We start from the raw sequence: 27,636 nt of genomic DNA on the forward strand, positions 1-27,636 counted from the left end.
GGAGGATGACTTTCTCTTCTGAGATTCTCCTTTTTTGTAAAACATCTAGAGACCTTGTAGATAAACCCCCCAGAGGCATGAACTAAGGATGATCTGACTTCTCAGCTCAGTGGTGCAGAACTGTGAAGAGAACCCACAGACAGGCCTGGGCCACCAGAGCTTCATAAGAAAACTTTCAATGCTGACAATGGTCCACAAGGGAGCTGGGGGTGACATTTCGCCAAGAACAGTCTCTTGGGAGTTGAGCAGCTGAGCATATCAGCCACATTACACATGAAATTTCAGAAATGTGATCAAACAAATTTCCTGCCAGAAAGCTGAAGCCGCTCTACGGGGGGGGGGGGGGGTGTCCAGGATCTTTCTGGTTTCCAGTCTTGATTTTCCCCAATCAAGTTGCCTCCCCCCAATTTTGTTAAAGGGAGAAATTTAATTTACTCGGGCTTTTCAATCAAAGAAATTGATACATTAACTGGTCTGGCCATGGCAGTGTGGCAACCGAGAAAGTAATTAAAAAGTCTAATTTTTCTTTCTTTCTTTCTTTCTTTCTTTCTTCTTTCTTTCTTTCTTTCTCTTCTTTCTTTCTTTCTTTCTTTTCTTTCTTTCTTTTCTTTCTTTCTTTCTTTCTTTTCTTTCTTTCTTTCTTTCTTTCTTTCTTTCTTTCTTTCTTTCTTTCTTTCTTTCTTTCTTTCTTTCTTTCTTTCTTTCTTTCTTTCTTCTTTCTTTCTCTTCTTTCTTTCTTTCTTCTTTCTTCTTCTTCTTTCTTTCTTCTTCTTCTTTCCAAAAGCACTGGTCCCTAAATTGGATGGGTCCCTTTGGACTTGAAAGCAGGCACAGCTTTAATAGAACTTTTATTTAAAGTCCAACAATAGTGTTGTTATGCCTGGATGCTGGAATGTAGGGAGGGATTCTTTCCTTTTTCAGAGTTGGCTCTGAGTTCTGAAGGCCTGAGGGTTTTATCTTCCTTTTCTAGGGCTGCCATTACAAAGTTGCCAACCTCCGGAAGTTATTGCCTCATGGTTTCTAGTGGCTAGAAATTTGTCAGTCAGGCCAGCATCTGGGCCATACACTCCTGATGGCTCTGAAAAAATACCCAGTCATAGGCCTCTCTCCCTGTTCCTAGAGTTGGCCTATAATCCTAGTCATGCTTTGTCCTATATGCCTTCCACTAATTTGTGCCATCACCATGACCTGATATTTATCATTGTGCCTGGGTTTCTTCAGACACTATCACTTTGATCCAGAAAAGACTCATTTTCCCTTAATTGCACCTGCTAAGATCTGCATCTAAAAACAAATCAGCTACTAGGCATTAGAACTTCAATATGTCTTTGGGAATACAATTCTCATAACAGAGACCATGTTCTAGGGTGGGGATTATCAAATAAAAATCCACAAGTTGTGAGATCACCCCAGGCACCGTACCTCCAAACCCCACACAGCTGGGTCAGAAGAGGAGAAGAAGTAGGGTAGTGGAGAAGATATACTACATTTGGGACATTGGTGATGGGAATGTTGCACTGGTGAAGGGGGATGTTCTTTACATGACTGAAACCCAACTAAAATTTGTATTAAAGATGTTCAAATTAATTAAAAAAAAATAAAATCAAGGAGTCAGTGACTTTTAAGAGTGGCTTCTTCCTCATGGTATCCTGAGCAACAAGCCAAAACTCCTTTGGGACAGCGGGTCAAGAGTGAGACAAAAATACCAATCCAGTGAGCTTTTACATATTAAAGGAAGAGGTTTAAAGAAGGAGAAAGTTGGGGGAACACCTTAGTTTGTGGTTGACAGCTGGGTGTCATCTTAAAGGGATGTGAAGATCAAAGATAAGTTGTCCACGGTATCTGGGGAGGTGTATCCCTGAGTTAGTGAATATATGAAAAGTCTGGGTAGGGGACCAAGATACCCAGGATTATTAGGGTCTAGAATCAAAGGAAATGTGGGGCCCTAAGTTCTGAACAGGAAGGATGCAATTTGTAAAGGGATCCATGTTGTTTTTTTTTAATTTTTTTTAAACTAAAATAATTTTATTTATTATATATAATATCTTTAATCACTATGGTTACAAACATGTTTATAGTTGGGTTTCAGTCATAAAAAGTACACCCACCATCACCAATGGAACCTTCCCACCATCAATGACCCCATCTCCCTCCTCCCCCAGCCCTGATGTCTTCGAGACAGGCTTTTCTCTCACTCACTACAGTGAGTGTAGTTAGAGAAAGAACTACACCAACAACTATCATGACAATGGTAGTGAGGGATCCATGTTGTAAATCTCTTGGGCTTCTTTTCCTCAAGCCTAAGTTTCCATTAACACTGCCCAGAAACATCTGGCCATACCAGGTAGCCTATCTGGAAAGGGCATGAGGGAGTGGCAGGAAGGTACTCTAGACAATAGCCAATCGTTTTAAAGATCATCAGAATCTACAACGACCTCATTCCTTCTTATATAAATTGGCTTGTGACCTTGAGGGGGTCACCTCCTGTGGGAGGTGGTCTTGTCTAGTCAGTTTGGGGCTTGTGGCTGAAGGAATAAAGTCTTGCTTTGCTTTATTTTAATTGTGTGGTCTTGTCCTTTGACTCTATATCCTAACAGTTTCTATTAAGGGATATGGAGTCTAGGACCTACAGCTTCCTCACCCTTGACTGTCAGACTGGCCATGCAATCTACATTTGGGTTGTTCAGAAAATGAGAGTTTTCTCCATAGAGTGGGGACTGACCTCAAAATTACTTTTATCATGTGGCAACTCTGTTTGGAATCAGAAAAACTCAATTCAGTCTTTTCTAAATGCTTACTCATTCCAAAATGTGGGAGCATATCTAATAAAATTATTTGGTCTTCAATTGACATGACCAGAAACATAGAGTAGAAATAATTTTCACCAAACAGAATTTCATAACAAATAAAGAGGGGGAAAGGATGCAAAAGAAAGAGATTTACAAAGTATTAAACGTTTCTATTAAGTAAATAAATGTCTCTTTCTCCAGGAAAGAGTCTTTGATTATAAGAGTTTTAATTTTATTTGTTTCATTTGAGGACCACCCTCATCTGTGCTTACTTCTGGATCTGTGCTCAGGAATATCTCCTGAAAGGGCTTGGGGACCATATGTGGTTCCCAAGGTTGGATCCTTGTCTATCTACAAGGCCTTACCAGTTGTCTTAGCTCACCTAATGCTTAATTATTAATTTTTCAATTACTTAATTTAAGCACTGCCAACCCCTGGACCGACGTTTGGTTTAAATCCTGGCATCCCATCATCCCATATGGTATCCAACCCCCCCTCACACACACACCCCACCCCGTGCCTGCCCAGGAGCCATATCTGAGCACAGAGCCAGGAGTAATCCCTGAGTGATACAGGGTGTGGCCCAAAAACACAAACAAAGAAAACCAAAGTTGTTCATGATTGAGTTTCAGTCATACAATGTTCAACATCTTCATCAGTGCACATTTCCCACCACCCATGTCCCCAGTTTTTCCCTTCTGCCCTCACCTCTGCCTGCTTTTTGGGAACAGACACTTTCTCTCTCTCTCTCTCTCTCTCTCTCTCTCTCTCTCTCTCTCTCTCTCTCTCTCTCTCTCTCTCTCTCTCTCTCTCACTCTCTCTCTCTCTCTCTCTCTCTCTCTCTCTCACTCTCTCCCTCTCTCCTCTCTCTCTCTCTTTCTCTCTCTCTCTCTCTGTCTTTCTCTTTCTCTTTCTCTTTCTCTCTCTCCCCCTTTTAAACACTGTGGTTTGTGATACTGTTACTGAAAGGGTATCATGCTTATTCTTTTATCTCCTTTAAGCATCCAGGTCTTGTCCAGAGTGATTATTAGGTTTTAAATATTATTCTGACTCTTTGCACACCACTGAGTGAACCAACACAATTTCCACTGAAGCAAAAGGCCCAAGTGCTCCTGTAGCTCTTAAACTCAAGGTAGTCAAGCCCACCCCCACCCCTACTCCCACCCGCTGTGGCCACTATCTTTTAATAGAGCCTGAAGCTGCTGGATGGAACCTGAGGAGGTTAGGGACAACCTGACCCTTTAGCCAAGGGTAGAGATAAATCTGGAAGTGTCAGATGACAAAAAGGGGGGGGTGGGGAAGTCTTTGTTTATGAATCCTCAAAGCCTCTGAGGGACTTGCTTCCAGTCATGGAATTAGCAAGACAAGAGACCCGAAAGTGCTGGAATCTGATACCAAATGCCCCTGAAGAGAATATATCTTACACAACATAAAAGGCCCTGATGTAAATTGGAAGAAATATGGGAAGCCTTCACAAAGGTAGGTCAAACTTTTTCTTCAAGCAGATAATTACAGACTGGGGGTGAGTAAATCTTATTAGCCTCTCTCCACCTCGTCTCTTCTCATAAAACACCAGTGAGAGGAGAGCCACCCTCAATTCAGAAACTCAGGAATGGATGCCCTGCCTAAAAGAGCTGGGCCTTTTGTTGGGTCACATCAGGCTGGGGTCACTTTTCTTCCCAACCCCCAACTCCATAACAGAATCAGTGAACACAGTGACCCCCCGCCCCCTCAGGTGTTTATAGGGACTCCCTGAGACTCTGTTACTTCTCACCCTCTGAAGAACTACTATATCCCTTCAGGCAGCAATTTTCCATCAAATTTCTCTGCCCAAGTTTGAGGCCTTAAAATTAATGAAGTTGTTAACATTTCTTAAAATGTCTTTCACAGCAGTTGAAAGGTAAAGATTTATCACCTGAGCCTGCCGGCTTCTTCAATTCATAGAGACATTTGGGCTGAGGTCCCACTGATATTTTTAAGGGTTTTCCCAGCCTTAACCTTGACTCAGCTTTCCACAGCCTTCCACATCAGGGATGAGCTTTGTCTGTGCTCTGTGCTCCACAGTAGCTCATGGAGCCTCTTGTATTGGCAAGCCCAGTCATCTACTGGATTATTTCTGTGGGACAGGAACTTGAAGAAGCAAGACTGTGACACTCACTTTTGTGTTTGTATCACATCGCTCTAGACCAGGCCTATGGGGTAGATGGACCCTTCTGAATCACAGACAAATTAAGTAAAGATTAAAATAAGAAGACCCTGAATTTCTCACAACTTTCTACCAAGGAGCATCATAGCTCTTCCCAGCCCAAGGATCAAGAACATTTATGATGCTTTAAGAGGGTACCTCATGGAACTTGTCCAGCCAAAGATTTGGATACTCTCCTCTGTCCAGAAAGGGAACCTTGAAGACTCAGGCCACACAGAGAATATGAAAAGAATTAATATTGCAGCTCCACATTGTCGACCCAAGGAGGCCGGCCAAACAGCCTGCCTTTAGTTATGGAGAAAAGAAGCATCCTGGGGACAGGAAAAGGGTATGTCATGGTTTTGTGGCTGTTATAAGCTTCTAGAACTCCAGTAGCCCCCCTCCCCATTTTCTCCCCTTTTCATTTCTTTCCAGAAGCTCAACAGAGAACAAATTCAATGTCAGTGTGTCAGGCAGGAGATAGACCCTATTTCTAGGGGAGCTTCCGCATTTATAAAAGTTTCTGTGGAGAGACTGACTTTGAAGAAATTAAAAATGTCACCAAGAACCAGCTGTATCAGAAACCTGATTCCAAAGCAGTAATGACACATAAGGATTCAATTATTTATAGACACTTGTCCTTATCAGAAGATGGCATTCAGTGTCTGGCTTCAATGAAATCAAGAAGAGCTCCTTATCTGGAATCTTGACAACTGCTAATCTTTCTCTCCAATTGTGGAGGCTGAGGAGTTGCTAGAAACATGGCAACAGGGTGAAAGCCTGAGGTGTTGTAAGGTTTTGAATGCATTTACTTCGGAAAATTAGAAATGAAAGTTACCATTCATATAAGCTTACACTAAATGCACATGATGGGCATGAAAGAGAGTAGAAGATTTGGATTTGGTGTTTTTCTTTTCTTTTCTTTTTTGGTTTTTTGGGCTGGTGACTCTCAGAGCTTACTCCTGGCTATGTGCTCAGAAATCGCTCCTGGCTTGGGGGATGCTGGGGATCGAACCCAGGTTCATACTGGATTAGCCGCATGAAAGGCAAATGCCCTACCACTGTGTTATCATTCTGGCCCATGGATTTGGTTCTTTTTTAGAAGTCCGGGCCCAAAGGCAGAATCTGAGAAATAGGGATCAATAACTAATAATAATAAAAACCAGAGGGGAATCTAGACATTAGTGCAGTGTGGGGTTCATATATGCTTTGCTTAATCAACTTAATAAGAGAAGCTATCCTATTCACTATGCAGAAAGTTTTTAGGGTTTCCTGTCTGTGAGGAGATTAAAAGGGAAGAAGACACTCTTTATGGCCACTATAATAGACTTTTCCTAGAAGTATTCAGAACAGAGTACTGATGTGTACTGCAAGTACACATCAACTTACCCCATACCTGCTGTTTTCTGCCAGGGCCCAAATACCTATGAATTGTTAGGATGGACACAGAAAAGAAGGCCTTTTTCCCCAAGTAACATGGTCTCCTGCAGTCCTGAACACAAGAAAGGGCAGCCAAAGATGGTGGCCACAAGGAAAACTGAGTCTCATAGAGGAATTCTGGCTTTGTACTTAGAGAATCTAGTCAATAGGATCTTAATAAACTTGGTTTTCCTCTCTGTAACAGTGGAATGTGGTCTGGCCTCTCAACCTCTGAGGTAGTGGCAGATCAAGTGAGTTGACATAAAATCTAAGAACATGCTTGGGATCATTTAAAGAGCCACCCAAATATAAGGGAGTTGCTTGAGCAGTGCTAAGAGACCTACAACCATCATCACAATCCTGTCATATAATCCTCCTTATTAGAAACACTTGTGGATAAGAACCATTTATCTTGAAAACCAGAGTCAAAATCCAAATTAGTATTGCGGCGGCTAATGAGTGGCTGGGGAATCCCACAAATGCTATATTGCCTAATGGTTGAGGGAGTGGGATATGGTAGCAGCAAAGGCTCAAGCTTCTAAAGGACACACACAAAATTCAGCCCTCCAGAGTGACCCCTTCTGAAGGGAATGTTCTGGGTTGGAGACCGTTGTATATATGGGGGTATGCACAGAAGCACTTCCTGTGTATCCAGGGGTAGAGTTCCCAGAGATCCAGACTCTACATGCTGAAATTCATAATTTCCCAATTATAAGATGACGATTGTACTTCATATGTAACTATTCAAAATGCACTCACCATATCGGCTGCGATGAGACAGGAAAGGAAATGAATCTTTCATTGTCCAGGTCAGATTCCATGTAAAAGCACCGGGTGGTAGGGATGGTGTGTTGGTCAGGGACTCCAAGGAGCTGTGACCTGAATATAAAAACAAAGCATGTGTTTAGAATGTGTCTTAGAATTGCCCTGACTTCTGCTTCTACAAGAGACTTCTATAAGAGATGTGCAAGCCCTCCATGGGAAGATGTGAGGACAAGAGATTGAACTGGTCTCTAAGATCTTAGTCAGCACAATTGCTGACTCAGAGCCAGATCTCAGAATTTGGAGTCTTGAAACCAAGGTTGAAAATCTGTGAGAAAAGAGCTAGAAGCCCAGCTGTTTAATGCTGAGCAACTCAATCTACATTTTACACTTGAGAATTTGTGCAACTTTCTTCTACTCCCCTTTATGTTTAGACTTGCAACTTCATCTCATGGAGTTTGTTTGGGTTATTGCCTTATCAATGAAAGAATTGAAATTGCACTCAGAGGTTATTCATTTTTTGACAATTATGTTATTTTCAAGAGTGAGGAGGGGGAAAGCACCATGATGGACTTTCCCGGAACCAGAAGTAAAGGGAGCCACAAAGATGAATGTTTCTGATTTTCACGAGAGCAAAGGGGCTGAAAGAAAAGAAGCAAAAGCAGCATTATTTCTTGGCTTAATAGTACCTCAAGTGGGTTTTGTGTGGGGAAAAGTAATTACTATATATCTACAAATCAAATGAACACATTTGCGGTTGCATGCTCTGACGTGGTTCCTCCCAGAAAATTCCCGACTCAATCACTATTTGCTAATGTTTGATGGCAGGCAAAGGCTTTTCTGTTAAAAAGGGAGGATTGGAGAATCTGTTCTGTTTAGGAGATAAATGGGAAACAAGACTAAGTGTGGGGAGGAGGAAAGTCAGGGAAGTAGAATTTCTTCTGCAGCTTCTACTGGTCCAAAACCGGGCTGGGCTCTGGGCCCACTTCATCTCATGTGGCAGATACTGACTCAGAGATAAGCATTATCACCTCTGTGCACAGGTCCCAACAGGCTGGCACAGAGAGCAAGGAATAGAATTGGGAACTGAGCCCAGGATTTCCTAATTTCCTGGAGAAACCATCCTCTTCCTTTTGCATGGGCAGCATTGCTCCTTAAAATACCCAGAATGATTTAGTGAAGGGGAAGAGAGGGAACATGAGAGATCAACAGCAGGGCCATTTTTCTAGAATCTTCCACAAAACCCTCAGGGCCTATTCTCCGGTCTCCGAACCCTTTTTGGTACCAATTCCTTATCACATACACTCAGCAAGTCTCTATCGTGGGTGTCCAGGGAAGTCTTTTACTGTCAAGCTGCTCAGGGATACAACTGACCCACATGGCCACATACTCTGAAATGACAACAGGAGAAATTCTTGCCTGGCCTTCCAAAGACTGAAGGTGATGGTGCTGGCACCCAGATACCTAGAAAATCCTTTCCGACATTTTTTCCAATGTCGGAATTAAATTGAATTCAGAATTGAATCGGTTGGTGTGCAGATACATCTTCCTGGGTAGCATTTCTCCAAAATGGCTCTGAGGAAATGTGCCAAGAGGTAAGAAATGATGCTAGTCAGTTTTATGAGTCAAACCATCTTATTTCACCCTGACATTGATGCTTTTGGAGGATGGTGATGTGGCTTTATATCACACGGGACTACTTAGGAGCAGGCTTGGCTTTATTAGACCTCTAAAGCTTAGTAATGCGTCTTAGCTTGTAAGAACCAGGCACCATGCTAAGAGCTTTAAATGCATGATCACACCCGCTTCTTCCAACAACCTTCCATGCAACGTATTAGCATGCATGAACCCAGGACTGTGCTAAGAACTTTAAATCCATATTCAATTCTTACTGTACCTTGCAAGGAAGAATTCTCTTTGATCTTTATGCTACAGCCTATTTTTTAGGGGAGCGATCTTTTGGAGAGTGGACAAGAAGGCCCAAGAAACAAAGCAGTTTAGTCGGATACTCTAGCCACCCTCCTTCTACCATCCTCGACAGACATTCATGAACTAGCGTAGGGTGACTCTCAGGTCTCTATTCTCTAAGGGTAATAGCTTAGGTCAGAGGTCATAAGGAAGCATGTTCCAGAAGAGGGAAACAATATGAGGAGGTCTCAGAAGAACCTGTCAATCAAATAGTTAAACTGCTGCTTCCCCCATGTGAATAAAAGCTGGGGTCTCTAAGTCTGAGTCATCTAGAATAGCTCAAATAATAATTTTGATTTTTGTCTTGTTGTGTTGTTGTTGTTGTATTTTTTTTTTCACATCCCGCAGTACTCTGGGTTTATTCCTGATTCTGTGCTCAAGGATCATTCCTGGCAGTGCTCAGAAGACTATATGAGATGCTTATGATAAAAATGTTGTTTGGCCATGATTAAGGCATATGCCTTAGCCACTGTACTATCAGGCCCAGGTGATATCTCTCTGTTACCAAATGATGACATTTTTCTTCACTGTGTAGTTAGAGAATAATATTAAGATCCTTTTGGCTATGCAACTCCTGCTAGCTAAGGTAGACTTCAGTAGGCACATAAGAGTAAGAGTTGGATAGGGTCACATTAGATATTCAGTGGTAAAAGAAATATCTGAAAGCCTCCAAAATAGAAGGGTCTCAAGGATTGACACAGTGCAGAAAAGAGCCATGAGGCCATCACTGGGGGTCATAAACTTAAAGCATAAATTCAAGAACATCCTAGGATCTCTATTATAGTGAGGAGCAAAGAGTGGGAGGAGAAAGTTATGCATAAAATGACAGCCGACAGTGGCTAAGGATCTCAGGTACATTGTCCTTTCTTAAGAAAGGGCAGAATTAAATCTCCAAGTCAGAATCAACAACAATGAAATCCAAACTTTAAGAACCAAACTTAAAATAATGCCTGTTAAAATGGCAGGTTGAGGTGGGAGGTGGATAATGGGATGGACTCTGGGAATATTGGTAAAGGGAGGTTGACATTGATGGTTGGATTGGTCCTGAAATATTTATTGTCTAATTCCCAACTGTGAATAACTTTGTAAATCACAATGTTTTAAATAAAAAAAGAAAAGAAAACTTAAAAGCATTTTATACCCTAAAGTAAATTACCTGTGGGATATTGTCAATGCAGAATCCTGGAGACAAACAGAAATTTCCATCCTGTCTTTCCAGGACCTCTACGATTTCCACCTACAGACCCACCTATCTACAGAGAATGTGTGGTGTGAGGGAAGAATGAGTATGCTCTTCTGAAAGTAAAGAAAGACCCAATAAACAACCATTGTGAAGGAACCTGTTGGCCAAAACGGAAAATAAGATTGAAGTGACTGAGTCCAAATTGATGACTCTATGCAAAGTTGGACTCTAAAAAAGAGAGTCCTTTTGCTCTTAATACAGCTGCAGAGAGGCTCTATTTCCCTTCCACACTCCCTACTGCTCCCCCAATCTTCATGCCAAGGTGAGAAAGGGAGTTAGGGTTCTTCAGCAAAGAGATGCATGAGAACATGAAAAGCAATACCCACCCCACCTCCATGCAGTAGTAAGACTTGTGTGTGTGAGCCATTCTCGACTTGAATGTGTAGAATGAACTGGGCATCACCAGCCACCAGCATGTACTTGAGGGTGAAGGTGAGAACTTAGGCTCTCTGGTTCCAGTAGGGTTGGCCTTGAGTCTTGGCAGAAGTGGCAAAAGAAAAACAGAGGTGTTCTAGGTGCCCAGTTGAGTATCACCAGCAAAGAACTCCACAGCCACCCAGAGAGTAAACCACAGAGATACATGCTAAATTCAAGGATCTTTTGGGGATACTATTTTTCTCCTCCCACTTCCCTGTATTCCAACTCCAGATCACTGTGACCCAGTGTCCTTCTCCTACTAGACTTCTCAGCAACACTGGCTCCTACTGGCCCTCTTGTCTGGCCCCTACTGGCCCTCTTGTCCTCCATCCCTATTTATTGCCCTTGTCACATCTAGATAAGTTCAATTCCTAGTTACCAGATTCTTTGGGTCGGCCATAGAAACAGATTACTCTTCTTGACCAGATCCTCCCTGCTTTCCAGGATGTACTAAAGGAACATTCTCCACTCTCTAGTCAGGATCACCAGAGAGATCTCATAGCTGAAAAGAGCATTTCCTCACAGTGATTTGAAGTGGCTGACAGTGATCAGTGACCCACTCGTTTCAGGGTCCCAGGACACCCAGGCCTATAATGGAGAGTTCTATACTGGAGGAGTCACTGACGGACTCCGGGGCAAGGAGCAAGATATTTGCTCTAACCAAGAAACTTTCAGACTTAGGAAACTTCTCTTACCAGAGTGCTGATGTGCCACTGGGAATCACATGATATAACCGTCTCCCTAAGACTTGCCACACTCTGGCTTTCTCCTTTTAGAAACCCAGTGCACCCAGATCTCTCTTCATTCAAAACCCTGGGGGGGGTCCTTTGTTTTATTATTTAACAGTTGTTAAAAGTGAAGATGCCTGGTGTTCTTTTCTCCTTTCCATCAAAACTCATTCCCAGCATGATCTCAGCTCGTTTTGTAGCTTTAAATATCATCTCTACACTAATGCTACTACATTTATTTCCCCAGGTCCAATCTTTCTCCTGAGTAGTAGTAGCATATAAAAACTCAAAATTCACTCTTATAAATATATATAAATATATTTATATCCATATATATGTATATGTATATGTGTATATTTGCTAACCTTCTATCTAAGTCCTGGTTTTCCAAGTTGGGAAAGTGACTAAACTTCTTTGCTTTGGATCTAAATCAAGGAGGAACTGAGTTAAGTTCCTTCTTTCTCTCACCTGTCAAATTACTTTATTTGATAAGAAGGGATATGGGGGCATCGGTGGCGAAAAAACTGCACTGGTGAAGGGGTGTACTTTATAAATATATATATATATATTTATTTTTTTTATTTTTTGGGGGGGGTTTGGGTCACACCCGGCGGTGCTCAGGAGTTACTCCTAGCTGTCTGCTCAGAAGTAGCTCCTGGCAGGCACGGGGGACCATATGGGACACCGGGATTCGAAACCAACCACCTTTGGTCCGAGATTGGCTGCTTGCAAGGCAAATGCAGCTGTCCTATCTCTCCGGGCCCCTATTTATTTATTTTGACCATATTGGCTTACATATCTTTCACAGTAATATTTTAGGTACATATTAACATTGAATCAGGGGAATTCCCATCACCAAATTTGTCCTCCCTCCACCCCCATTCCCATCCTGCACCCCATATCCCTACCCTCACCCCCCGGCTGCCTAGAATAAGTGGTCCCTCTGTGTCTAGCTTACTACTTAGTGATCATACATCTGTTTGGTACTGGTACCCTCCCTTATTAATTCAAATACAAACATGTTTGTAACTATGGTGCTTAAATAAAGATATTTTTAAAAATTACTTTATTGACAAGTCTCTTATTTCTTTTTATTTTATTTTTTTTTAATTTGGCTTTGTGGTCACACTGCTGTGTTCAGACTCTACTCCTGGCTCTGAGATCAGGGATCACTCATGGTGTGACTTGGGGACCCATATGTGGTGATAGAGATCAAAATAAGGTTGGCTGTGCAAAAGCTAGTGCCTGCCTTACTGTTCTATCTCGCCAGTGTCCCTTGACAAATCTTTTTTGTTTCATTTGTTTTGTTTCATTTTGTTTTGTTCCTTAGGTAATACTGGAATGCTCAGGAGTTACTCTTAGCTCTGCACTCAGAATCACTCCTGCTGGGCTCAGGGGACCATATCCTGATCATGATATCTCAATCTCAGGATACCAGAGATCAAACCTGGGTTAGCCTCATGCAAGGCAATTACTTTACCTGCTGTTCTATCTTTTCAACTTCTCTGTGACAAATCTCAACAGCTCTGCCCTACATCATCTCTCATCTAGACTCCAGCTGGAAGTCCCACCGGGTGCTGGGACTGTTCCCCTACAGAGTACTCTGCACAAAGCAGCTGGACTGGCATTTCCTCTCTGCAGTAGCTTCCTTACTTTTTGGCATGGACTCTCCTTGAATTGGGGGTCCCAGCTACCTTTGACCTCACCATCATTCATTTCCCCCTCTTGCTTTCAGAGCTCCTGCCCTGAGGTCACCTTTTTTTCTCTCAGACTCAACAGATATATACTAACCCCAATACCTTTGCTCTGTGCTTCTCAGAGCCTGGAAAACTGTTCCTTCAGAGATAAGTGAGATGGGAAGCTCACCAAAGAACCTTCCAGATGGACTTATCAAAAAAAAGCACTTCCCACAAACTTCCCTCTTTCTTTTTTTGCATTGACATCATTGTTTCTGTATATTTGTGTTAGGGTGTTATTTTTAGGGAGAATGTTGGGCTATACCTGGGATGCTCAATGCTTAATCTTGACTCTGCATAAAGGGCTTGTTTCTGGCAGGGTTCAGATGCCTGATAATCTAAGCATCCTATCTGCTGTATTATTACCTCAGCCTTGCTTCTTACATTTATACAAATATTTGTTGTGTTTCTCTTGCCCTAATTATTTCTATGGATCCAGGTCCATTACACAGTTACCTTCAGCACTGCTGGAGTCTTGGATCTACTCCTAGTCTGGCACGTCTCAGCTATTTGATCTCAGGCTTAATCACAATCTTTGTGCAATTTTGGTGCTCCCCAAAGGATGTTGAGGAGAGTAATAATAGAATAGAGTATTCCCTGACTTAGGGTTTGAGATCAGTTGAGCTTACATGACAGTTTAGATTTTTTTTTATTGTTGAGGATGCTTGTTTCCATTATCTAATTCAGAATCCCACATGAACAGAATCAAGAACTCCTTTACTCTCTGTGGGAATCTTGGCTACCATGTCCAGAGACCCCCAAGTGCAGCTGACCAGCTGTTTTTCTCTTGTTCACATTCATCTGAAACTCAGCCAACTGCCCCCATCTCTACTTTCTTCTCAGCATCAGCCTGCTGGCACCTGCCCTCCTCCCAGTTCTGCACAGTTTATGTTGCACAGGGCCTATTTATTGTTAAACTAAGGTTCATGATGCAGAGTGAGCAGATGAATGAACTTCTGCATCTGTCTAAATAATGAAGGTCTACGCATATGTGCTCACTGGTCATGAGCTTCCGGGGTCACTAGTGAGCACAGGTTCCCAACCCACATCAATAAACCGCATCAATGCGCCCATCTACGCATTCTTTCAAACAGCCCCTATGTTGCCTCACACATACTTGACTTTTCTCCCTTCTAACCACAAAGCCCTCGGGGTCAGCTTACTTGTCTCCACCTTGTGCCCCTTCTTGAAAACGTACTTAAGAATAAATTCCTTGGATAATGATTTTGTGCCCACAAGAAGTCAAACCTTACTGTAGTCAAATCATTAGCTGTATAGATGTTAAGTTGATGGGACGAGTAGGCTCATTGGACAGCGCATGGGACAAGGTCTCCCGAGCTGGAATATCAGTTCCTAAGGAAACAGCTTTTAATACCAGGAGCCCAGACCTACCAAAGTGCAGTCAAGAAAAATCAAACTTTTGCCTTGATAGAGTCAGGCCAAGCGTTTCATTGAGCCTGATAAATCAAGTGTGTTGCACTTCAGCGCACGGGGGGGGAGGGGGTGCTTGCAGATGTGGCCTTTGTCCTATACCCACCTGCAGTCTCAACGCTGCTCCAGACTGGAAGAGTGGGCCAGGACCATAGGGTCCCTCACGCCTCCTTCCAGCTGGTGCATTCACACTAGAGCACTTCGCATTGGATGAGTGGAACCCAAAAGCAGCTAAACAGCACTGTTCCCCTTCATCATTTTTAAAGCCCTAATCCTACCCTGCCAGGAAAGTGGGATCTCTTTCTCTCTCTCTTATTCTCCCTCTTTCTCACTCTCTTCTTGTGGTGTCAAGGCCTAGAGCAAACTATTGATTTTTCTCCAAAAAGTCTCTTGAATGATTGAACATTAGTCAACAGTGGGGACTGTCTTTCCCCACCAGCCAAAGTGCACAAAAAGTGCACACCTTGCCTGAGTTCATTTGGGGTAGGCCAGTGAAGAGGATGAGTCCCCAATACACAGCCCCAGAAGTGGGCAGACAGATGGGCCCTATATCTAAGAAGGCGGTGCCTATAGGGGCCAAAACCTCACAAAGAAGGAAACCACTCAGCTTCCCTTTCATGCAGAACCTTTCCTATAAATCTGGGGCCGCCAGTCCTTGGGCTCAAACCAAATGTTTCATCTGATGCTTCCTTACTCATCTTTAGTTCTTCATATCTCCTTATATCCCCAGCCCTCATCCCTGGTCTCCAAGGTATTCCCCTTCCCTCTAAGAGAGTCCTATGGAGTTGAAATAGGCCAAGACAAAAATAGAACAGGGCCTTTCTGTTTCCTATATTCCCAGGGCTTCCTGCTATGCAAGACAGTGACAATTAGTTGCTTATAGAGCACTTTGCTCAAGCTGCCTTGTTGGTCCTGATAATGGAATAGAACAATTTTTCCCCTCAATACTTAGATTGAACAGGAATTAGGAAAAATTTTTCATGAAGGTTGTTGCTCAGACTTACATGCAACATGGCGGTCAGAGTCAAGGTGAGAGTCAGGTCAAAGGCCAAGACCCAAGGGGTCCTTTTCATGGTGAAGATAACATGTCCATGCAAACCTCCAGTCACTTCTCATTCACAGCCAAAGTTATGGAGTGGAGGCAATGTAGCACTTGCTGTTTTCCCTTCAGAATTTGTGTCCCATGTCACCACATTTGCCACTATCTTGACATGACCTCAGGGTCCCAGCAAGTGCTCTTGACTCTCTGTGAGCACTGTAACATCCCCTTTTGTCCTGAAAGCTCTGCTTATTATGTATATGGACACCACCCAGCTGTCCTGAGCAGACTCACCGGCTTTCAGCAGCTGAGAAAGACTGTGGCATGTATAATAATCATGAGAGCAGGGACCAGAGGGACAGAACAGTGGTAGGATGTTTGTCTTGTACACAGTTGACCCAGGATGGGCCTGGGCTTGATTCCCGCATCTCATATGGTCCCCCCGAGCCTGTTAGGGTGATTTCTGAGCCCAGAGCCAGGAGTAACCCCTGAGCACTGTTGGGTGTGGCCCAAAATACAAAAATAAATAAATAAATTTAAAAAGGGTGATATTTTCTAGGTGCTTTATTCACACAGACATATGCACACATACATGCACACACACACTCAGACACACCAACACATGCACACATACCTCCTATGTCTGGGTGTTTCCATTAGCAGAGCAACAGGACTGTCTGTTCTTTGTCCATTTCTAAGACTTATGTATTCTCTCCTCTTTACCAAATTTGCTCCACTGTGATCTCAAGCTTATTCCCCCCCCCAAAAAAAAACATGCTGACTAGAATAATAATCAAAAAGAAGACTTTGAATTAGGCTTTTCATCTGTGGTCTCAGAGTACTTTCCAGACACGAAATAAATAGTGCACAATAAGTAACGTGAACAACAAACAGTGGGATAAGAGAAGCCATTATTAAAAAAAAAAACTGGTCACCATGGGGATACTCCTAGGGCTCAGCAGTGTGTGTAGTGGTTGGACACTGTGCTGTATATGACCCAGAAACAACAGGCTCTTCCCTTGAACTGAGGTTTCGAGTTGAGAAACCATGTCCCATACCTGGAAGGTATGGCCCCATGCTCAGGAAGTAGGTGGCTGTCAGCATAAAACAGGAGAGTCCCAACTAAGAATAGAGTCACCGGATTCCCCTGTGTCTCTCCAGTGTCCCTCCATACTCTTTACACTTGTCCTGTTACTGAACTCCCCCAGGTTTGCCAGTGAGAAGACTGAGGCTTAGAGATCTGCCCTGTTCTGGGTCAGAGTCTGTGAGAGAAAAAAGATCAATCAGAACTGCCACTGTCCACTCCAATCAGTCACCCAGGAGTAAAGGAGGTCTAGCGAAGTTCAGCATATAGAGGGATCCCACGGTGATACCCATTACATTCTCCAGAGCAGGACTGAATACCATCAGGCCAACAGCAAAGTGACCTAGAAACACACACAACAGCTCTCCAGGGACTTAGACTCAGCTGGTCCCATTTCTATAGCAACTACCACCAGGTGTGATGCATAGTCCTTAAGATAAGACCTTGGCTGATTCAGGGCAAGAGTGAGGCATAGAGGGGTGATACTAAAAAAAAAAAATTCCATCCTTTCCATTTCCCTTTCTACAGTTCTCACCCCTCTCATTTTAGGAGAAAGAGTCTGTCTTCCAGGAAACCACTCGAGATACCATTTCCCTCAGAACAGAGACCTGTCTCAAGGGTGGGGCCCATCTGCAGAAAAGGGGTGGGGTTAAGAGGCTAGAGAGTTGGATAGCAATGTAACTCCCCACGACCTTGGTAAACTACTTAATGTTTTTGATGCTTTTTTTCTCCCCTCATCATCTAAGAGCTCATCATGCTTGCCCATCCCACTTTAGGGATGCTGGGAGAATTAATGAGACTGTCTACACAAAGCCTTAGGCTCTATTGAAGAAAACTACAGTGGAAATCCTTGGACTCTTAGCAAGGGGAATTGTCATGATGATGCACTTCAGAACATTCTTCACCTGTGTCATTAAAATAAACTCGGGTAGCATGAAAAGAGAGAAGCCCACAGCTCGCTTGGCTCCTTTCTGTTCTGAAGCTGTGCTCCTTTGTGCCCCAAGAACAATAATACTTCATATTCCTTTGACCCGTATGCCAAGCCTCAAGGGCAGGGAGATGGGGTAGGGACAATAAGACCATTTCTCTGTCTTCCCATCATTCCTGTGAGGGAGCAAAAGTTTATACAAGGTCACCTCATTCATAAAAATCCAGAGTCCTGTCTTCCAACTCATCATGGAAAGGTCATAAAGGAAAGGAGGTTATAAAGAAAGAAGGAAGACAAAATAGGGAGATCATTTGTTCTAAATCTTTAATGAACTGCCCAGCATGGTACTCTGGAATGAAAAAATAAATAAAGGAAAACACCATTTCTTCCTGTGTTTCCTATTCTGCATTTGGACCCCATTATGAGAGCTTTACAAACATCAACCATGGAAATTCCACAACTTTTTGAACTGGGGATTATTATACCTTTTGCTGATGGGGGCTAAATAAGGGTTGAGAGGTTAAGAGAAGATTCTGGAGCAAAATGATGAAGCCAGATGACTATCAGTTTGACCATTATTTGTTGAGTAGTTTCTGTATCAGGTTCCATCCTTGACAGTTAGGTACTTTCTGTGGGCATAATGAGATACTCCTCTCAGAACTTACAACATGAAAATCTTAGTGTGTTCAGGACAGCAAGCTCACCAATTCTTGCAAAAGTCTCAAGAGTGGGATGGGGTGAGAGGAGAATATATGTCCCTCTAAGAATGTAGGAAAGATGGGCTTAACTTCATCCTTAAGATGGGGAAATTTCTAAGAAGTGGATATTGGAACTGAGGCCCACAGGTATAAGAATTTATCATGGGGCCGGGCGGTGGCGCTAAAGGTAAGGTGCCTGCCTTGCCTGCGCTAGCCTTGGACGGACCGCGGTTCGATCCCCCGGTGTCCCATATGGTCCCCCAAGCCAGGAGCAACTTCTGAGCACATAGCCAGGAGTAACCCCTGAGCATTACCGGGTGTGGCCCAAAAATCAAAAAAAAAAAAAGAATTTATCATAAAGAAGATGGATTGGGGTATAGAAGCAAACAAGACTAGCCCAACTTTATTTTATCCCTCAGTGCCTGTGTCTTATGTGATATTTGGCAAGTAGTATGAGTTAGAAGCCATGATATAGGAATAAGAAGAAATGTCCTCCATCCAACTCAGATTTGATGGGGAAGAGTGATAGGGAACTAAACAGAAATAGTGGATAGTTCACTGATCTCACACCCTTCTCATAAGGACAGGACAGCCCAACCAGGAGGAAGGTAAGATAAGAAAAATACACACATGGCCTCCAGACTGGCCTTGTTTCCCTGGGAATCCCCACTTGGGTTGTTGCTGGACTCCAGAGACAGGCCTTGGCAGCCTCTGCAGAAGGTTGCTTCAGATGAAATTTGTTAGATGCATGCACGTTTGGTGGGCCAAGAAGCTAGGGATCCAACTGGTAGGACAGAGAGGCTAGTGGAAGGAAACAAGGGACTGGAAATGGGCCATGGTCAGAAAGTGGTTAAGAAATGCTGATCAGGATCACTAAAACAGTGAGGAAGTCTGTCAACCTCCTGTAAGGTAAGAAATGGTCATTCTTTCTGTCCTCATGACAATGTCTCTGCTCCCCAGAAATGATCTTCTCTGAGAGTTGTACAGAGTTCTTGTAGGCTGGACCCTAGAACAAGACTCTTAGTCATACCCCAACTTTCCAGGTGGCACAGATAGACTTGGGCTAGTTCTGTTTGACTCTCTACCCTCTTATTCTTTTTATCTGGTTAATCTACTCCTTAGCTTAGACTCCCATTTCTCAGCTAATCTTCTGATCTTAAGGATGATATCAAATGAAGATGTGTCAGGGGTGACAGGGCTTGTAATTGAATTCAATTCTGGAAATGTGAAAGTAGGAGCATGCCTGGAGCCATACTTATAGCCACTCAGCTCCTAATAATAACTTGAATCCCTGCTTTCCTCATCAGGGCTCCAGTCAATGCCAGTAAATCCTTTCTCACCATTGTATTCTATTTTGCTTTAAAGATTAGGTGATGGGGGTGGTGGATGGATATGGACAGCAAGATGAAAGAGAGAAGAAGGCAATTAGCAGGACAGTGAGAGATGAACTGTAAGAGGTGTAGAAAACCAAGAAGATTACAGGAAAGAGAAAAGAGGAATTGAGGGGTTTCACTATTGGAAGCTACCCAGAAAATGTTATTCTAAGTGCCATTGTAAAAGTGGACACAAGAGAACTGGAGAGATAGTACAGCAGGTAAGTGTATGCCTTACATGTGGCTGACCTGGATTTAATGCCCAACATTACATATGGTGCCAAGCACTGCCAAGAGTGATCCCTCAGCATAGAGCAGGAGTAAGCCCTGAGCACTACCTGTGTAGTAGATCCAAAAGTAAACAAAAGAGTCCAGAAGGCAACTTGGGGGAACCATGAAAGTTGCCTTGCCAACTTCCAGATGAGCAGCCAGCAAGTACTGCCAGAGAGATTTTGACTTGCATCAAAGGCCCACATGGTAGCCCCACCTACTTCCCTTCTGATTCTGCCTCCTAGAACATGCCTGCTTAGAAGTAGAGATAAGTCTTGGGGAGCAAGCTGGCCTAAAGGAATTTAGAATGTTTCTTCTTTGCCTCCACACAGTACATCCTGAGTGCAAATAAAATTTCAAATACTTTCAGTTTCACTCCAGAAAATCTGGGAGGTGGTAGGGGCAGGACGAAAAGTACACAGGAAAGTTTAAGGCAGAAAATCAATAAAAGATTCTCATAGTCCTATGTCCAGGACCAACACTAGTATTTCATATTACTGGGTGGCTTGCTAATCACATACAAAGGACTGCATCGATTTTGAGTGAAGGACTAAAGAGTATAGTCTTTAGTCGTGAAGGACTAAAGAGAGTTCCTCTCCATAGAGGAGATCTAAGTACCAAGAGATGGCATTCTTTGGACATTCTCCCACCCCACCCTGGCTGAGGAAGAAGGATATGAGTAACATCACCTGCCCATCTTTTGAACACAGAGCTAAAATCATGGAGACGTGAGTTGCTATCAGCCAGAGCATGGGTCTGTGGCCAATGACCATCTAGGCTAAGTTTCAAGCATCTGATCTTTATCCAGAAGGCTATGCCCTGGATAAGGACTGCTGGGACCTGAAAGCAGAGATACCAGGTCTGGCTAAGACAAGGATAGGCTAGTCCACTGCACCTCAGTAGTGGGGGAAAATTCTTTCTACAGCTCTAAGGACAGAAGACTTCAGAAAATGCATTTTGAACCTAAATGATAGGTTTTTGGTTTCATACTTGGGAGAGAATTTTAAAAGTGAAAGGGCTCTCCAGTGTCCCTCCATACTCTTTACACTTTGTAGAGCAAGTCCTATTTGCCAAGGAGAAGCCAATGAAAGTGAGTAGAAATAAGACTTCAATCTCTCTAAAGTCAGTGACATCACCCCCTATCTATGCATGCAGTTCTGAAAGTCCCTCTATGAAACTTCAACCCTTCTGTCCTGCTTGCCATAGTATTTTAAGATCATTTTGAAAGTCATAGCTTAGAGAGGAAGAAATCAAATGAAAACAATGAAATCAGTATCTCCTTGTCTTTTTTTCACTTGCTAATGTACAGAGAAAATCATTAGATGCTCATTGAGGAACTAGTCTGAGGTTCTGTTTCCCAGAATGCCATGGAGATCACAGCTCTGCATATCTCTGTCAACCCCGGACAACATTGAAGGATTCAGTACCCTATAGGGAAGGAGTCTCAGGGCTAAGATGCAAATGCACCTAGATTTAGGCATTAGATCCTAACCCAGAAACATCTAATAGCATTGCAAAAATGCATATGTATGTTTTTCAAATGACATTATATAAAAAGGCTCATACATTTTATCCTTCCTTACAACTACATTACTGTGTGTGTGTGTGTGTGTGTGTGTGTGTGTGTGTGTGTGTGTGTACCATGCTTTCATTATTCAATCATCTGTTATTCTTTTTGTTTGTTTGATTTTTAGGTCATAACCACTTGTGTTCAGGTCACACATGGTCGCGATCCAATCATCTATTTTAAACACTTAAATTGGGGGCTGGAGCAATAGAACAGCAGTAAGGTGTTTGTCTTGCACACAGCCAACACAGGACAGATGTGTCCCAGCATTCAATATGGTCCTTCAAGCCTGCCAGGAGCAACTTCTAAGCACAGAGCCAGGAGTAACCCCTGAGGGCTGCTGTGTATGACCCCCAAAACAAAACAAAACAAAAAACCAAACCGAAAACAAACACTTAAATTGACTCTGGTACTTGGATAGAAATGAAGATTATCATGAGTGAAGTAGACCAGAAGAAGGACAAACACCAGATGACTTCAATTATCATTGTTATATGTAATAATAAAAGGAGGAAATGCATAGTTGCAAAAAAGGGGGGGAATACCATATTACCCTTGATCTTCAGCCATAAAAATGAAAGAACAAGAAAAGAAACAAACTGCTCAGGGCAGGGGGAGGGTGGTACAAAGTGCCAGAGCAATAATATAGTGAGTAGGGTGCTTGCCTTGCAAGAGGTTGAGTTGGGTTTAATCCCAGGCATCCCAGATGAACACCACCACGAGATACCCCTCAGTAGTGCAAAGCCAGGAGTTACCCCTGATCATGATAGCCATGAGTGGTCCCCCCCCCCCGCCCCGCAAAAAAAAAATAGATGAGATGAATAGGAAATAACAGGGACAGAGTCCAGGGCCTTGAGTAGAGTGGTGGTGTGTTATTGGTATATAAGTGACTCTGATGGCATAGTACAGACATAAATATATAAACTATAGAGCCAGCAAGACTGTAAGCATGAGATATCAAAACTACAAAAACAAAATGTAAAATGTGTCCCCCAAGGAGGCAGACTAGAGGTATGAGAGGGAATCTTGTGGTATTGGTGAGGGAAGGTGACACTGGTGGTTCTATAACATTGTATTTCTGAAATTCAACTATGAATAAATATGTACATCATAGTGCTAAGCTATTAAATACAAAAATTAATTATTTGTAAAACATAATCCTAGAAATAATCACATAATAGTCTTCAGTTGGAAACTAGTCAAATGGAGGAAGAGAGAAAAATCGTGGTATATTCAGACCATGATGCATTGCTGGATAGCTCTATAGCAGCGCAAGTAAGCAAACTGCAATCATAGCCAGGCATTGCTGAAGGAATTTTTGGTCACTAACAGATCCAAAATATATGATGGTGATTCCATCAGCCAGGATGTAAAAAGTCATGGGCAGAGAAGGCCAACTTTCTGCATCTGACCAAGCAGAACCTTTAATAGCAAGAGAGAAGATGCTTCAGTGGCTCATTTATTGGACAGATTCAGGAATAGAGGAGGGTGTCCAGTTCAGTGTCACCCCTTCACAGAGCTGCCTGGGCTGAGGCAGAGTCTCAGCACTGGATCTGACAGAACCTTAGACAGTTCCATTCACACATGTAGCACTCTAGAGATAGCTCAGCTCGGCCATAGCTCACTCAGGCATAGCTCACTTCTTTGCTCCACTCTGGAAACTCAGGAAATAATTTCACAGGTTTGCTATTGAATGGCCCCCAAAGTAATGATTACAAATGATGAAGCTAACTGCTGGCTAGGGCTGCATCGGTCATTTTAGGCATCTAATCAGAAGGCCCATTGGGAATAGCAGTGAGATATCCTGAATGGCCTTTGTTGACCAGAATGGCTTGGCTACCTCCCCAGCCCCTTCAATCATAGTGGCAGGAAGAGCCATCAAAGGTTGGATCATAAACCCCGAGCGATGACTTTTGCCAGTGATTCTCATGATAATGATTCTGCTCATGCCCCCACTGTCTCTGAGACCTGGATCTTGATGTCAAGGGAAATTTGGACACCCCAGAGACCCGGTGCTATGCACCAAGGTGTAAGGAACTGTGTTTTAAATGCAGTTAAGACAGAAAAGTGATCACTATGATAAAAGTTGGAAATGATCATAATGGACAAGAACCGGGTATTGAACCAGTTCAATAACAATATTCCAAATCATAATGACTAGATTAAAAAAAAAAGGAGAGTGAGAGAGATAAAGTGAGAAGAAAAGCGGCTACCATAGGGACAGGCTGGGGATAGGGGTGATGTTGGGAAAGTAAGTAACTGGAGACATCAGTGATAGGGAATGAATACTGCTGAAGAGATGAGAGATGGATCATTGTATGAACAAAATTTAACTATCAACAAATATTCAATTGTATCTCATGATAATTTAATTAAAATCAATCAGTCATTCATTCAATATGGGAATTGATACACAACAGCATCTCTACATGAAACTTCAGGAAAATGAAATTAGGTCTTCAAATCTAATACCTCCCATGGCAGCTTTCCTTGGTAAGTTTCCACATTCATTATGAGAATATGCCCTATGTTAATCCCACCCAAGAGAAACAGAACAATGAGAAATACTTGTTCCTGGTGAATGAAATCTGAGCTAACAACAATATCCCTTTTGTAGCTTATAACTTTGCACAAAACCCATGTTCAAGTTCAACTTCAAATTAGTCTATGTCCTAGAAAGGAGCTGAGGAAGATGAAGTCAGCTCCCCAGTAATTGTTCTAATAGCAGTTGATTAGTGTAGGAGGAAGAAAGTCCGTGGGGTTCTCTGCAGATACATCCAAAGGCCTCCATCACTGGTGAGAGTAGAAGCCTAGACCTTCTTCATGAAGCCTCCAATTAATATCCCCATAAGAATAAAAAGCACAAACCAGATACATATCTGAGAATCTAGACACAGAAAAATAACCAGGAACAAGGATAAAGGAGACTTAGCAAACTACAAAGGGTGTAGAGCAATTCTGTACCCTCTGATCTTCTGACCACACATATTTCTGAATCCCCAACCACAGTCAAGACATCCACACTCTCCTGATCCTTACTAATAATTTTCAAACCAAACAAAGGTGCCACAGTCAATCCTTTCCTTCTCTGAAGCTTTAAATAATCATGGCCATTGCCTGCTGTTGCCAAAGTTAGGAGATTGTTTCACGCTTTCCAAAATAATTTCATAGGAGATAAGAATGGAATTTAGGACCCATGGGTTGAAAATCTCAATCAATGATGCTTCTGAATTCTGAAATGGATAATGGACCAGTATCTTGGAAACTTTGACAAACTGACTGGTCATAGGAAGACAACAAGTTAAGGGATGAGGCTTGGTTCAGTAAAGCTAGTCTCCCTCTCCCTCTCATCTTCACCTTTTTTTCTCTAACCTACTCTCATACACAGTTTGATAAGGACTTACAAGGTTCTGGCGAACACTGCACTGGGCAACAACCAAAAGGAAGTGAATGAAAACACTTTAATCTAGCTTTGTGTTTTTTAGTGAGCACAATAAACTAGAAAATGTTTTATATGATTTCTGATGATCAAATTAGTGTACTCTAAATTAATTTTTAATCAATACTAATGTGGAACAGCGAGGAGAGGCCCTGAAATGGATCATTCTTCACACAACTAAAAGCAGTGTTGATTACATATCTAGTAGTTATTTATAATGCAATAATGGCTATTAGTGAGGGCTGACTATATGTTAAGCGTTAGACACCGCGTGTTTGCATCCTTTATTTCGATCCTAGGAAATAGATATTGATACCCTGGTTTGCATATGAATACATTAAACGATAAGAATTTCAAATGCATAAGCATTTCTTATTGTACAATCACCTGGGTGAAGAAGGATAAGGCAGGGCAGGGAAAGGCTGGGAGTAAAGGGTAGTTGACTCAGAAAGAACTATCTTTTCCTGTAAATAATAACAAGATCGGCATACTTAATCAAAGTAGACAAGAAATTCTTGGAATATCTAGAAGCATAAGAGCCTTCAAACCAGGGAGTTTGGTCATATCTTAAGAAACTATTCTAAGGTTATAAAAATGTTTGTGAGTAGTTACACCCTTCAGTTATTTTATAATAGCAAACATGATTTCAATTGGGAACAACTTAAGTGATTAAGAAAATAATAGCAGTAACAGTGATAGTAATATCTTTTATTGGCTGCTTCTCATGTTCCAGATATTAGTTTAAGCTTTACTTGAAGGTATTCCTTAAGGAAATGGTAAAACATTGAAATGATAACTCCCCCAATTTTGTTATGTAGGGAAACTGAGATTCAGAAGTCATTTAACTTGTCCAAGATCTTAAGTTAACTCATGAACCCATTAAATCTTACTCCAGAGAATTCACTGTTTATCATCAAACTATCTATGTCATTCATTTTCATGATGGACTATTATGGCACCATTAGAGATAATGTTTTCATAAGTTTTTCATAACATGAAGGAAATATTTACATTATATGCTTGAAAAATTATATATAGAGTATGATCTCAGTTATGTAAAAAATTCACAAAGAAAATGCCTGGAAGGAACTACACCAATTAACAGTAATTGTCTTTGAATGGTCTGGTTATGAGTCATTTATTTTCTTCTCCATACTTTCTGAATTTTTCTAATTTACTAGAATAAACATGTACCCTCCCCCTTTTTAAAAGACGGTAAGAAAAGGAACTATACTCATGCAAAATTTTCTTTATTTCCATTTTGATCTTACATGTTAAAATTTGACAGGGACTTAAGTAATGTATTAAGAGAATAAATTTAACAGAATGCTTCAAATGGCTTTGTAGTGAAAAAAAAAACTGTATTAAGTAAAGAATAAAACAGATTAAGATTTTTTTTGGAGGGCACACTGGGTGATTCTCAAGTTTTACTCCTGGCTCTGAGTTCAAGGTTCATTTCAGGTGGGCTTGCAGACCACATGGGGTGTTGATAGATAAAATCCAGGTTTCCTACAAGGCAAGCATCTTATCCATTGTACAGATCCTCTGGCTTCTTATTCACATCTGAACTGTTGGATTACTGGTCCCATCCTAATCAGTATTCATACTCCACCCTAGGGTGTGATTTGGTGATGAGATTATTGGATTACTCCCTACTTGGTATTCCTTTTCTATCCTAAGGTGTGGCCTGGTTCTTGCAAATAAAAGCCTGAGTTTCAGAATGAAAAGGGTTCATTTTTTGGTTTTCCTCCACTAAGCTGTTTTCTTTCTTAAGATCAGAAGACTTGTCTGGTGGGATTCCTGGCTTGAGTTTTGGGTTTCCTGAACCTGTTCTTGCACCCTTTCGCTTTGTGGATTATTTCCTGCTCCTATATTTGCTTCTAGATCCATATCTCACCAGATCCTCAATTGTGGGTCTGGGGGTCCATTTGTACTGAATCATCAACTCCTTCTGCTTCACAACCTAACATAACAACTTAGGTCATATTAATGTACAGAAACTTTTTTGCAGAATAAGTCCCCTTCTCCTTCCTCATATTCTATAGTTCTTTGAATAGGTGACAGACACTAAGAGAATTTCTTACTTACATTTGTAGTGATAGTTGTTGCAGTTGAAAACAGAATAAGGGTCTAAAATAACCTCAACCAAAGATAGGGTGAGAAATTTAAGACCCACATTTCCAAAGTATCTATTTTTTATGTCTCAAAAATCTCTCAATGATTTCTTCATTGACATGCTCTTCAAAGACTAGAAACATCCTAAGAAAATACAAAGATGCACACCAAGCATTTATTGCCAGTGATGTTTCTGGATAGCACTGATGGATCAGAAATAAATCTATAATAGTAAGTGACAGGTTGACTACATGACTACACTGTGAGCACCTTAAAATAGAATATGACTCTGTGAAAGGTGTTGCAGAATTGTATTTATTGATGTAGAAATAGTTTCATATAGATTAAGTATAAAAAAATAGGCTATTAGAGAATATAAATGGTGCTGTCCTGATTGGGCTCAACTCTCTAGGTGGCAGAGTTCAAGCAAACTGCATTGACTACA

General features: G+C 41.9%; 1 protein-coding gene across 1 annotated transcript in view; it reads right to left on the reverse strand.

The window, feature by feature from the left end:
* ALK (ALK receptor tyrosine kinase) overlaps positions 1–27,636 on the reverse strand; it is a 713,821-nt gene that overhangs the window by 492,147 nt on the left and 194,038 nt on the right. Inside the window, exon 2 of the mRNA XM_049784231.1 lies at positions 7,153–7,272. Coding sequence (XP_049640188.1) covers positions 7,153–7,272 — 120 coding nt within the window. The remainder of the gene's footprint in view (positions 1–7,152; positions 7,273–27,636) is intronic.

The sequence above is a fragment of the Suncus etruscus genome, chromosome 12, assembly GCF_024139225.1.
Source record: "Suncus etruscus isolate mSunEtr1 chromosome 12, mSunEtr1.pri.cur, whole genome shotgun sequence".
NCBI lineage: Eukaryota > Metazoa > Chordata > Mammalia > Eulipotyphla > Soricidae > Suncus > Suncus etruscus.